The sequence below is a fragment of the Euprymna scolopes genome, chromosome 31, assembly GCF_053919585.1.
Source record: "Euprymna scolopes isolate OS-2025 chromosome 31, ASM5391958v1, whole genome shotgun sequence".
NCBI classification, from domain to species: domain Eukaryota; kingdom Metazoa; phylum Mollusca; class Cephalopoda; order Sepiida; family Sepiolidae; genus Euprymna; species Euprymna scolopes.
The window spans coordinates 47,032,739-47,047,980 of record NC_136512.1 but is presented as its reverse complement, the minus strand read 5'-3'; the positions used below and the strand labels follow the sequence as shown (position 1 = coordinate 47,047,980).

The window sequence follows — 15,242 nt, the reverse complement described above, 5'->3', positions numbered from 1 at the left end:
GGATTTTTTGATTGTGTTTGTGTTATTGATCCTCCTGAGCCATGCTAATTTTTGTATTTTCATGGAATACAGACGTAACATGATTTTCTGATGAGAGAGATTTTGACTTTTGCCTTTAAAAGGTATTAATTGTTGACTTAATGTGGACTCATTAAAATTAAAAATATTCCACATTTTTCATTTCAAGACTTGATTTAAATGCTGTTATAAATATTTGAATATAATATCAAGCTCTATTGAGTTTTCCGACTGCAATTTAGAATTAATTCAGATAATTAACTCTCAATGGGATTTTCTTATATATATATTGTATACCTGTAACTATATGAAATTCATGTGGCTTCATTTTCTTGCATCTAAAGAGTGAAGGCAAATTAAATAGAAACTTCTTTGAAAATAATGTTGGAATTTTTCAACAGACTATTTTAAGGTGCAGATGGAGCTGGAAAATGAGTGTCTCTTATCTGCTCCGAAACTAGTGGATTAAGTAAAGCCTTATATATGTGTGCGTGTGTGTATGTGGAAAATATCTGACAGGTATGAGATAAATAATGATTGAAAAAGTCTTAAAGTCTTTTATATGAAAGAGGAGGTTTGATTCAATTCATGATGTTTTGGTAAAAATTATATGTTCTTCAAATATGTAAATTGAATAATCTTTTTCTGTTCAATATTAAGATATTTTTTCATATGTGATTCTATATATATATATATATATATATATATATGTAATGTATGGAAATTTGTTATATTCTGACTTGCATAAGATTATTAGAATAATCAAGTAATTATGTCTGAATGAATATCTACCGTATTTAATGAAAAATATATACAGTAAATGATGTGTTATTCTATTACTGCTGGGAAACCAGTTAAAATATGTAAATGTTTTTATAGAGATCATAATGAAATAATTAGATGGTTTTCTTGTTTTTTAGATGACCAAATAATTAAGTGATATTTGTTGTACACTGCTGAGTAAATCTTTGATATGACAGACGCTTGTGAAAATTAATATTTTCCTCTGGTTTATGAGTACAAATAAACCATACTGCTTGCATATTTGAATTTAAACTATAAATTAAAATCCTCAAAATTACTTTCAAATTTTGAAGAGATACTAAATAAACAGATGTCAAGCATTTTCTTAATAAAATGAGTGATTTGTTAACTTTATTACAAACATTTCAAATTTGAAAGTCATTTGTAAACCTTTAAAAACTTGTTGATTATTAAATAAATATGGTTCATTTGAGCTACTAAACAAAAGAAAAACCTTAATATTTTATGTGCTCCAGTCATATCAAAAATGAATCCCTTTCTTTAAAATAAAAAAATGTTGGAAAAAAGTATGGCTTAACATCATCCAAAATTATTAAATAAAAATAGAATTGGAAAAAATATTTTAAAAAATATTACAGAGAATGAAACAAATAAACAGATATATGTTTCATATAAAGTGTGTGTTTGTGTGTGCATTTCAAGAACAGCTGCAAAATGCAAATGCAAAATAACTCAGTTAAACGATCACCAGCGCAAATAGAACGCCAACAAAGCAGCAAGATAATTTTTTGTTTTTCTGTTGTCAATTATCACTGTGATAGAGCAACAAAATAATAATTAAAAAAAAAACAAAAAAAAAAACACGAAAATAACCAAAGGGTTCAAAACCCATATCACCAGTGGCAACCAAATTAGGGGTGGGGAGTAAAATTTATTAAAAAATTATTTGATTAAGTCCGGATTTTATTTTTTAATATAAATTCTTTGCATTTAAAAACAAAAGCAAAGAAAAATAATTGTTGTCATCTTCGTTATTTATTGTCGGTTTAATGCAGATTAGATTGGTCACCTGTTCCTGTGCCAGAGAAGTCAGATCGCACCTGGTTCAACTGATCATCATCGACTTGCTGGGTGTACTTGGGGCCGTGGGGCGTATCTGCCGGGCGGAGGATGGCCCGCTCCTCCTCTTGGTTGTGATCGCTTTTTAAGTAAAAGTGAAATCCAAGGTTCAATTCCGGGATCTCATACATCACCGTCAACGTGAGCATCATCATAATCACACCAAGCACCAAGTAACCTAAAATCAGATAAAAACAGAACAATTGAAAAGGCTCAAACAATATATACCGCTTTGAATTTACACACAAAAGACAAATCATCATTTTTTTAAACACTAATGTACCAATGCCATCCATAATGATACTGTTTTAAAATCAAATAAGTTCTGCATTTCATGTTTTATTGCATTTTAATAAGAGAGAATGGTTCTTACACCATCATAAAAAGCGTAATCTAATTAAACTATTTGATCTCAATACATTTCCAGATGCATTTTCAGAATCACATCATCTTGAAAAAGGTGTCTTACTATTTTTGTAAATATTTCAATTCTTAAGTATTCTTATAGTTTTAGAATCTCACACCATTTCATACTTAATCCACGATTTGAAATTATCCTTTTTTACATATTTATAAAATTTGAGTTATTTCCTCTCTCTTCATGATATTTAAAATATTTCTTTGAACTTGACTTGCTTTAATATATGATATAGATATATGATATATATACAGCCTTTGAGATTTGAAAAAAAAAAATCACTTGACCGCAGGTCGAGCGCGAGGGGAAATTTACTCGCCCCAAAATATTTTTACTCGTCCGACTTTATGTCTGTTTCAGTCAATAGTAAATAATTTTACAACAATTCAAGAAATTACCGTGTGTATAATCTAACAAGAAAATATTTGTTTAACTCTTGTAAATCAACTATTTTATTACTACAAACATTTCAGTAAATATTCAACAAAACGTTAAAATACAACACCAGTTTCTTTATATAGCATCATTAATATTATTCTTCCATAGAAATAAGAATCATTTCTTCGGATGCTTGACGGAACGATGCGTTTTTTCCTCTTTCAAATGTTCGTCTTTACTTTTGTAAGCATGAAGTGTATGTAGTTGTAGCGTCGAATATTTTTTCACAATGAATTTCAAAATCAGAGAGCTAAATGAATGCAACATTTTGACTACACGCCGAATGTGTAAATTTGACCTCTTGTTAACCTTTAGTGTGACCACTCTTTTTTTAATACAATATTCCAATGGTCTCACAGCTAGAGATGAAAGAATTCACAAATGATGAGACATAGGTCATTTTAAGTCACCGCATATTTAAGGATCGTAAAATAAATAAGTTTTTCCCGTTTCTTTATTTAAAGAAATTTTATCGACTGGCGGGCGAGTGATTTATGATTTTTAGTCGCCCCAAGAAATTTTCAATTGACTATGGCGACCGGTCGTGTAAAGTTTCAAAGGCTGTATATATACTACCAGAGAGACCCGACGTTGTTCAAGATTAGATGAGGTTCAATAAATTTTCCAACCCTCCCATACTTTTATTGTCATCGAAATTAGTGAAATCGTCCATTTTTTTTTTTATCAAATCGATTGATTGCCTACTCTAGTTAGAGACCCTGCCTCTTGCAATGTACAGGGAGGATGCTTCATATGCCTCCCTGCAGTGACTTAGTTCACAATACATTGTAGTCTATATTGCACTATAGAGAATCTACTGCTGATTTTATAAAATTATCTGTGGCTTCACTTAGTTTAAAATGCAAAGTCAAGTATCATGGTTCAATTGTGCTCAAAACAGAAATGTTCATTTTAAATATGCTCCTGTCTTATCAGAACTAACTGTTGATTTTATGAAATTATTTAATCATTTGAATTAAAGTTAGATGTACAAAATTTCATGGTTCAATTGTGCTCTAAAAAACATTCATTTCGAACGCGCTCCTGTCTTATTTTATACAATGGGCCTTTTGCTATGATGAAAGTTCACAAATACTTTAATCAGATTTCTGCTTTCCGGCTTAAATTGGATTTTTTTTGATTATCATTTTTCGAAATTTCTCAGACACACTCTGATACAAAAACTCTCTTTTGACAGCATGGGCATGATCTATATGCACTGGGTTTCCACTGGACAGACAGTCAACAAAAAATACTATGTTGAGGTTTTTAAGTGAGTTCAGGAAGAAGAGATTGCATCAGAAGAGTCCAGCAAATCGGGTCAGTGGCATTTCCACTTGGACAATACACCAGTCCATAACTCCATTCTTGTCAGAGACTATTTTACCAAGATGGGCATCAAGGCAGTTCCTTATCCTTTCTATAGTCTAGACCTTGCTCCCTGTGACTTTTGGTTATTCCTTAAGCTCAAGGAAAACCTCAGAGACTATCATTATGAGAAAATTGAGAAGATGAAAGAGGCTGCAACAAGAGTCATTGACATGCTAACACAAGAGGACTTTCATGGACCCTTCTAGAAGTTGTTGGAACGGTACAACAAGTGCATTACAGCCCGAGCAGATTACTTCAAAGGGGACTAGAGTTTCATGTGTGTACTATCAATAAAACTGTCCATATGAAAAAAGTCTGGAACCATATTGCAAGCACCTCGTATGATGCTATAAAACTTTTCGTCTTTAATCCTTGTTTCAATTTTTATCAAAATCCATTACATGATTTTGATTTTAGAAAATATTTTATGACTTAAAAACCTAAGTGGTCTTAAGAGGAATACTAATTTTAAGAAAGCAATATGAAAAAGGAATCGTTGAAATGGACAAGTTTATTTTCATTATTTTGGAAAGCGTTTGTAGCTGTTTAAGAACAACAAAAATGAAAGTACATATTTTGTTTTTAAAATTGCCGATCACAATTTCGGATAGGTCATTGCTGAGGAATCGTTCAAATGCACAAGTTTATTTTCATTATTATTGGAAAGCGTTTGTGGCTGTTTACACCCCCCCCCCAATTCAAAAACAGATGTGTCTGACCAGTATGTGGCGGCTTATCTGGTGACCATACCCATTATGTCTATTGGCAACTAACGATAAGCTATGCCCTCCACTTTTCCTACTGGAACTCTGGCAACACCTCAGAGTATCATATCATATTACATCATCATGTTTAAATGTCTATGAAATAGGTTATATTACATTTTTATTTCCAAATAAATGATGCATTTGTCCAGTATCTGGTAGCTAGTGATGGCTTGACCTCTGTGACAAAGTATCTTTTGACAAATCAGTGCTTTTGTGAGAACTCTAAAAAACAACCTGCTGCTAATACAGTTACCAGTTATCTTGCACCTGCTTGTCATACGATGCTGTGGATGCTCAGAGAGTGATATATGTGTATTAGAATCATTTATCATTGAGATCATTTTGTACAAACATCTCTTCTTTACAAGTCCTGTTGCAAGGCAACATGTACAAACCTAACAAGTTGGAAGTATGTAGTCACACATCTGCACACAAGCGGCTAAAAGCTTATCTTAACATCACTTTTAGTTTTGAGGGAGAGAAACTTGTTTAGGTGGGGCTTTTGCGACTGATCAGCTCTTTTAAGGGACAGCACTTCTCACCCAAATCATGAGAGGGGTCTAGAAAAGGTGACCTAAAAATCGTCTATTCCTCTTTTCAGCTGGTCAGCTACCTGTGACTGATGGGTGTTCAGTTCTGCAGGAGAAACAAAAGGAAAAGCAATGAGATTTATACTAAAAAGAAAATTATATTAAATATTGCTACCCGGAATGTTAGGACACTTCTTGATACAAAAGAGTCAGTTAATCTAGAGCAAAGAACAGCTGTTGTTGTCAGAAATAGATACAATGTGGATATTTCTGCTCTATCTGAAAACCGTTTTAGTGTTGAAGATGAACTTACTGAAAAAGGTACAGGCAAACCTAATAGTGTAAAAAGGGAAGGAGGAGTTGCTTTTGCTATCAGGATAAGCTTGTGGAATTAGTGATTGAATCATGTTACTAAGGGTACCTTTACCTCGTGATCATTACGTGTCAGTTATCTCCCCTATTTTGGATATTAGTCAGAATGTCAACATGGAGATCTAAGACACTGTATTAAAGGGATACCAAAAACAGATTTTGTTCCTTGTTGACTTTAATGCACAGGTTAAAAGTGATCATAACACCTGGGATGTCTTAGGAAAATATGGCCTTGGTAAGGCAAATGATAATGGGATTCTTCTTTTGCAGTTGTGCAGTACCTTCTAAAAGTGTCTAAATGCATCAATATCTCCAAATTACAAAATAAGGAAGTGCATGAAACTCTTAAGAACTCATTAAATCTCATTTAACGGAACTTGGAAATGATTCAAGTCATATAGCAAAGGAGCTGAAATTCTTGGCTTTAAGAAAACCAAACATAGGGATTGGTTTCATGAAAATGATTCTACAATCTTTTGGAAGAGAAGGAAAAGGTTCATGAGATACATATCTGTGTTCTAATGGATGAGCTAAAATAACTGCAGAAAAAGTGTATAAAGAAGCAAAATTAAAAGTACAGTATCAAACACATCAAATGAAGAACAAGCAGTGAGCCAAAATGTCAGCAGACATCCAGACAGATTATGACTACAAAAATTCCAAAGATATAACTAAATCAGCCTCCAACTTGTGAAACGCAAAGATGGTTCATCTCTTTGCAACAATACTGAGGAGATCATGGAATAATGGACAGAACATTTTCGAAATCTATTTGATAATCCATCTGAAGTTAATGATAGTCTCTCTCAAAAGGAGGTCATCAAGGAGATGATTGATCCCAGCATTGATGGGACCAAAAGCACATTGGCAGAGATTAATACGAGAAAAGCACCTGTGGGCTTGATGGGATACCTGTTGAATTATTGCTGCTTGGAAGTGATAGTGATGAACTTTAATAGATCTTTGATCCAATTGCAGTTGAAAATGGTATGAAACAAAGTGATATACTTGCTCCTACATTATTTCCATATATTTTGCTGTGGTGTTAACAATTGCGATATTAGGGTGCAGTTTCAGTTTCATACATCAGGTAAACTTTTTAACCATAGATGTCTCAACACATAGTCGAAAACTTTTCAGAACCTTGTTCTTGAACTTTTATATTCAAATGAAGCAGACCTTGTTTCACATTCAGAAGTGGACACATAGATGATTATAGACAAGTTATCAGAAGCTTATAAAGCTTTAGGACTTACTATCAGCCTCAAAAATGTATATGTTATGTATTCCTCCCCCTATAGGATATGTTGAACAAAACATCTTGATTAATGATAAGTTAAATGTTATAGACAACTTTGTATATGTAGTACACTGAGTAAGGACTGTACATTTGATGCTGAAATAAATCACAGAATAGAAAAAGCCAGTGTAATTTTGGCAAACTGAAGTCACATGTGTGGTCAGATTGGGGAATCACATCAAAAACAAAGCATGCATTATCACTACTCTGTTATATGAGTAGATATCTCACTACCGATGGAATTCCCTACCTGTGTGAGAGTCAAGTACATCCAAGCACATCTGGGCAGGAGCTGCTAGAAGCACCTTATCCTGCTTTGACAGAGTTTAAAATAGACATAAGCGCCTAGTGGGGAATGCTCTTCAATCTTTATCTGAGCCTAAACCTTAATGTAGATTCCATGAATAAAGCTTCTTTCTTAGAACTGCATGCCTGTAGAACTATCTTCCATTTCCTTGCTTTCCAATATCGTTGTCTTAAAGTCTAACGTGAACAAGTTCTTGATGAGCCGTCCTCTTAAGTAATCAAAATACAAGTAACCACAATATAAATAAAAAAATGGTTTAGGGATTCTCTGAAAAATAACTTGAAATTACTTGAGATGGATTTACATAACTAGGAAACTCAAGCAAAAAATAGATGACTTGAGAAAAACCATTAGAGAAAGTTGTAAGATTTTTAAAGAGCAGTGTGTAGATTTTGCTGTCCATGTGTTTTAAGAAATCAGGACAAAAATATAATGCCAGAGAAATTACAACAGGAATTAAAGTGCACTGTATGTGGCAGATACCTTTTGTTAAAAGCTGATTTTGTAAATCATCTGAAATCCCACAATCAAAGACAGAAATGTCTTTGATTGTGTGATTTCAGATTTACAAAACCAGTTTATGCTGACGAATCCTAGCGTGGATGAAACGTGAAATATTCTGTGTAGCTTAATCGCCATATATATTTTATAACTTACTACCTAGCTCTACCTACGGATTGAGCACTGATGAAGTAAATACTTAAAGTTTACGCATAAATTTATACTTTCGTATATTAATTTATGTGATTAAATGAAGTAATCATATATTTATATATGTACATGAATATATGCATGTATATATATGTGTGTGTGTATGAATATGTATATGTACGTATCTATATGTATATATTTATGTATATAATGGATATCATGGACTGCCATCAATTTCACCATATGAGGTCCTTACAACTTTGTTTATTTAACCTTGTGTGTGTGTGTCGCAGATGACATTTCAGTCCAGCCAATGATCTACAAAGAAAGTCCACAAGTTGTGCAAATGAATGCACAAACGGGTTCTGCTTCACACCCCCAAATTTTTTTTGGTGCTTGGACTGGCTGATGAACAACTTCCGTTTTTGTTATGCTTATGGTTAATCCGAATGCCTTGCAAGCAGTAGAGAATATGTTCATAAGATGTTGAGCTTCCTCAAACGAAGTAGCCACAAGTGCAACATAATTCACGAACAGTAAGTGAGACACTCATTTATCAAGGCTTTTTGTCTTTCCAATCTCTCTCAAGTGGTTGGAAATGGTTGTATGTATATGTCTAATTAAGAAGCAAGTTCTCAGTTGTGTGTGGATTGGTTTCTTAGACTCTTAATTGATCATTGGCAAAATTCGAAGGCTAACCACTATGCTCAATATCTTCAGTACTCTCGTCGCCTAAACAAAATTCCTTAATTAACCATTCTGCTGTGCGTTCAATCATGGCTCCTGGGCCACAAGCTTTGTTGATATCGTAACGTGTTTCAACAGCTATTCGGACTAGCTGGACTGGAAATAAGAACATTGAGCAAATTTGATTTTTTCCATCTTATATTCGAAAGAGCGATAAACGCCCTTTAGCATATGTAAAGTCAAATGAATGTACAGAAAATGAAAATGATATAAGAAAATTAAAATAATATACGAAGAAAATTAAAATATATAAAGTAAATTGATTATAAAGTAAATTAAATAATATATGAAGTACATTAAAATATGTAAAGTACATTAAAATATGTAAAGTACATTAAAATATGTAAAGTACATTAAAATATGTAAAGTACATTAAAATAATATGTAAAGTAAATTAAAATAATATATACAGTAAATCAATATAATATATAAAGTAAATCAAAATAATATATAAAGTAAATTACAATATATAAAATAAATAAAAATGATATATGAAGAAAATTAAAATATATAAAGTAAATTAAAATAATATATGAAAAAAAAAATGATATATGAAGTAAATTAAAATGATATGAAAAATTAAAATGATATATAAAATACATTAAAACAATAGGTGATCAAATTAAAACAATATATAAAGCAAATTAAAACAAAGCAAATTAAAACATAAAGCAAATTAAAACATAAAGCAAATTAAAACATAAAGCAAATTAAAATAATATATAAAGCAAATTAAAATAATATATAAAGCAAATTAAAATAATATATAAAGCAAATTAAAATAATATATAAAGCTAATTAAAATAATATATAAAGCAAATTAAATATATAAAGCAAATTAAAATAATATATAAAGCAAATTAAATATATAAAGCAAATTAAAATAATATACAAAACAAATTAAAATAATATATAAAGCAAATTAAATATACAAAGCAAATTAAAATAATATATAAAGCAAATACGTATAATATATGAACTATATTTAAAAAAATATCAAATTAATAAAAATAATATATTAATTAACAAAAACCATTATATAAAACAAATAAAAACGATATCTGAAGTAAATTAAAATGATATATGACGTAAATTAAAATGATATCTGAAGTAAATTAAAATGATATCTGAAGGAAATTAAAATGATATCTGAAGGAAATTAAAATGATATCTGAAGTAAATTAAAATGATATCTGAAGTAAATTAACATGATATCTGAAGTAAATTACCATGATATCTGAAGTAAATTAACATGATATCTGAAGTAAATTAAAATGATATCTGACGTAAATTAAAATGATATATGAAGTAAATTAAAATGATATCTGACGTAAATTAAAATGATATCTGACGTAAATTAAAATGATATATGAAGAACATTAAAATGATATAGGAAGAACATTAAAATGATATATGAAGTAAATTAAAATGATATCTGACGTGAATTAAAATGATATCTGACGTGAATTAAAATGATATCTGACGTGAATTAAAATGATATCTGACGTGAATTAAAATGATATCTGAAGTAAATTAAAATGATATATGAAGTAAATTAAAATGATATCTGAAGTAAATTAAAATGATATCTGAAGTAAATTAAAATGATATATGAAGTAAATTAAAATGATATATGAAGTAAATTAAAATGATATCTGAAGTAAATTAAAATGATATATGAAGTAAATTAAAATGATATATGAAGTAAATTAAAATGATATCTGAAGTAAATTAAAATGATATCTGACGTACATTAAAATGATATATGAAGAACATTAAAATGATATATGAAGAACATTAAAATGATATATGAAGAACATTAAAATGATATATGAAGAACATTAAAATGATATATGAAGAACATTAAAATGATATATGAAGAACATTAAAATGATATATGAAGAACATTAAAATGATATATGAAGAACATTAAAATGATATATGAAGAACATTAAAATGATATATGAAGAACATTAAAATGATATATGAAGTAAATTAAAATGATATATGAAGAACATTAAAATGATATATGAAGAACATTAAAATGATATATGACGTAAATTAAAATGATATATGAAGAACAATAAAATGATATATGAAGAACATTAAAATGATATATGAAGAACATTAAAATGATATATGAAAAACATTAAAATGATATATGAAGAACATTAAAATGATATATGAAGAACATTAAAATGATATATGAAGAACATTAAAATGATATATGAAGAACATTAAAATGATATATGAAGAACATTAAAATGATATATGAAGAACATTAAAATGATATATGAAGAACATTAAAATGATATAGGAAGAACATTACAATGATATAGGAAGAACATTAAAATGATATCTGACGTAAATTAAAATGATATAGGAAGAACATTAAAATGATATAGGAAGAACATTAAAATGATATAGGAAGAACATTAAAATGATATATGAAGAACATTAAAATGATATAGGAAGAACATTAAAATGATATATGAAGAACATTAAAATGATATAGGAAGAACATTAAAATGATATAGGAAGAACATTAAAATGATATATGAAGAACATTAAAATGATATATGAAGAACATTAAAATGATATAGGAAGTAAATTAAAATGATATATGAAGTAAATTAAAATGATATATGAAGTAAATTAAAATGATATATGAAGAACATTCAAATGATATATGAAGTAAATTAAAATGATATATGAAGTAAATTAAAATGATATATGAAGTAAATTAAAATGATATATGAAGTAAATTAAAATGATATATGAAGTAAATTAAAATGATATAGGAAGAACATTAAAATGATATATGAAGAACATTAAAATGATATATGAAGAACATTAAAATGATATATGAAGAACATTCAAATGATATATGAAGAACATTAAAATGATATATGAAGTAAATTAAAATGATATATGAAGAACATTAAAATGATATAGGAAGAACATTAAAATGATATAGGAAGAACATTAAAATGATATAGGAAGAACATTAAAATGATATATGAAGAACATTAAAATGATATATGAAGAACATTAAAATGATATATGAAGTAAATTAAAATGATATATGAAGTAAATTAAAATTATATATGAAGTAAATTAAAATGATATATGAAGTAAATTAAAATTATATATGAAGTAAATTAAAATGATATATGAAGTAAATTAAAATGATATATGAAGTAAATTAAAATGATATATGAAGTAAATTAAAATGATATATGAAGTAAATTAAAATGATATCTGAAGTAAATTAAAATGATATCTGAAGTAAATTAAAATGATATCTGAAGTAAATTAAAATGATATCTGACGTAAATTAAAATGATATCTGACGTAAATTAAAATGATATCTGAAGTCAATTAATGATATCTGACGTAAATTAAAATGATATCTGACGTAAATTAAAATGATATCTGACGTAAATTAAAATGATATCTGACGTAAATTAAAATGATATCTGACGTAAATTAAAATGATATCTGACGTAAATTAAAATGATATATGAAGAACATTACAATGATATATGAAGAACATTAAAATGATATATGAAGAACATTAAAATGATATATGAAGAACATTAAAATGATATATGAAGAACATTAAAATGATATATGAAGAACATTAAAATGATATATGAAGAACATTAAAATGATATATGAAGAACATTAAAATGATATATGAAGAACATTAAAATGATATATGAAGAACATTAAAATGATATATGAAGAACATTAAAATGATATATGAAGAACATTAAAATGATATATGAAGAACATTAAAATGATATATGAAGAACATTAAAATGATATATGAAGAACATTAAAATGATATATGAAGAACATTAAAATGATATAGGAAGAACATTAAAATGATATATGAAGAACATTAAAATGATATATGAAGTAAATTAAAATGATATCTGAAGTAAATTAAAATGATATCCGACGTAAATTAAAATGATATCTGACGTAAATTAAAATGATATCTGACGTAAATCAAAATGATATCTGACGTAAATTAAAATGATATATGACGTAAATTAAAATGATATATGACGAAAATTAAAATGATATATGAAGTAAATTAAAATGATATATGAAGAACATTAAAATGATATATGAAGAACATTAAAATGATATATGAAGTAAATTAAAATGATATATGAAGTAAATTAACATGATATATGAAGTAAATTAACATGATATCTGACGTAAATTAAAATGATATATGACGTGAATTAAAATGATATCTGAAGTAAATTAAAATGACATATGAAGTAAATTAAAATGATATCTGACGTAAATTAAAATGATATATGAAGTAAATTAAAATGATATATGAAGTAAATTAAAATGATATATGAAGTAAATTAAAATGATATATGAAGTAAATTAACATGATATATGAAGTAAATTAACATGATATATGAAGTAAATTAACATGATATCTGACATAAATTACAATGATATATGAAGAACATTAAAATGATATATGAAGAACATTAAAATGATATATGAAGAACATTAAAATGATATATGAAGAACATTAAAATGATATAGGAAGAACATTAAAATGATATATGAAGTAAATTAACATGATATATGAAGTAAATTAAAATGATATATGAAGTAAATTAAAATGATATCTGACGTAAATTAAAATGATATCTGACGTAAATTAAAATGATATATGAAGAACATTAAAATGATATATGAAGAACATTAAAATGATATATGAAGAACATTAAAATGATATATGAAGAACATTAAAATGATATAGGAAGAACATTAAAATGATATAGGAAGAACATTAAAATGATATATGAAGTAAATTAAAATGATATATGAAGTAAATTAAAATGATATATGAAGTAAATTAAAATGATATATGAAGTAAATTAAAATGATATCTGACGTAAATTAAAATGATATATGAAGAACATTAACATGATATATGAAGAACATTAACATGATATATGAAGAACATTAAAATGATATATGAAGAACATTAAAATGATATATGAAGAACATTAAAATGATATATGAAGAACATTAAAATGATATATGAAGAACATTAAAATGATATATGAAGTAAATTAAAATGATATCTGACGTAAATTAAAATGATATATGAAGTAAATTAAAATGATATATAAAGTAAATTAAAATGATATATAAAGTAAATTAAAATGATATCTGACGTAAATTAAAATGATATATGACGTAAATTAAAATGATATATGACGTAAATTAAAATGATATATGACGTAAATTAAAATGATATATGACGTACATTAAAATGATATATGAAGTAAATTAAAATGATATATGAAGAACATTAAAATGATATATGAAGAACATTAAAATGATAGATGAAGAACATTAAAATGATAGATGAAGAACATTAAAATGATAGATGAAGAACATTAAAATGATAGATGAAGAACATTAAAATGATATATGAAGAACATTAAAATGATATATGAAGAACATTAAAATGATATATGAAGAACATTAAAATGATATCTGACGTAAATTAAAATGATATCTGAAGAACATTAAAATGATATCTGAAGAACATTAAAATGATATATGAAGAACATTAAAATGATATATGAAGAACATTAAAATGATATATGAAGAACATTAAAATGATATATGAAGAACATAAAAATGATATATGAAGAACATAAAAATGATATATGAAGAACATTAAAATGATATATGAAGAACATTAAAATGATATATGAAGAACATTAAAATGATATAGGAAGAACATTAAAATGATATAGGAAGAACATTAAAATGATATAGGAAGAACATTAAAATGATATAGGAAGAACATTAAAATGGTATAGGAAGAACATTAAAATGATATAGGAAGAACATTAAAATGATATAGGAAGAACATTAAAATGATTTAGGAAGAACATTAAAATGATATATGAAGTAAATTAAAATGATATCTGACGTAAATTAAAATGATATATGAAGTAAATTAAAATGATATCTGACGTAAATTAAAATGATATCTGACGTAAATTAAAATGAAATATGAAGTAAATTAAAATGATATATGAAGTAAATTAAAATGATATCTGACGTAAATTAAAATGATATATGAAGTAAATTAAAATGATATCTGACGTAAATTAAAATGATATCTGACGTAAATTAAAATGAAATATGAAGTAAATTAACATGATATATGAAGTAAATTAACATGATATATGAAGTAAATTAAAATGATATATGAAGTAAATTAAAATGATATCTGACGTAAATTAAAATGATATATGAAGTAAATTAAAATGATATATGAAGTAAATTAAAATGATATATGAAGTAAATTAAAATGATATATGAAGAACATTAAAATGATATATGAAGAACATTAAAATGATATAGGAAGAACATT

At 26.9% G+C, this 15,242-nt stretch overlaps 1 protein-coding gene across 1 annotated transcript in view; it reads right to left on the bottom strand.

Moving 5' to 3' along the window:
- Positions 1–1,657: 1,657 nt before the first annotated feature.
- Positions 1,658–15,242, bottom strand: part of LOC145255731 (potassium channel subfamily K member 1-like) — a 184,631-nt gene continuing 171,046 nt past the window's right edge. The window contains exon 4 of the mRNA XM_080114347.1: positions 1,658–2,080. Within this exon, the coding sequence (XP_079970473.1) occupies positions 1,830–2,080 (251 nt within the window). The 3' untranslated portion in view covers positions 1,658–1,829. The remainder of the gene's footprint in view (positions 2,081–15,242) is intronic.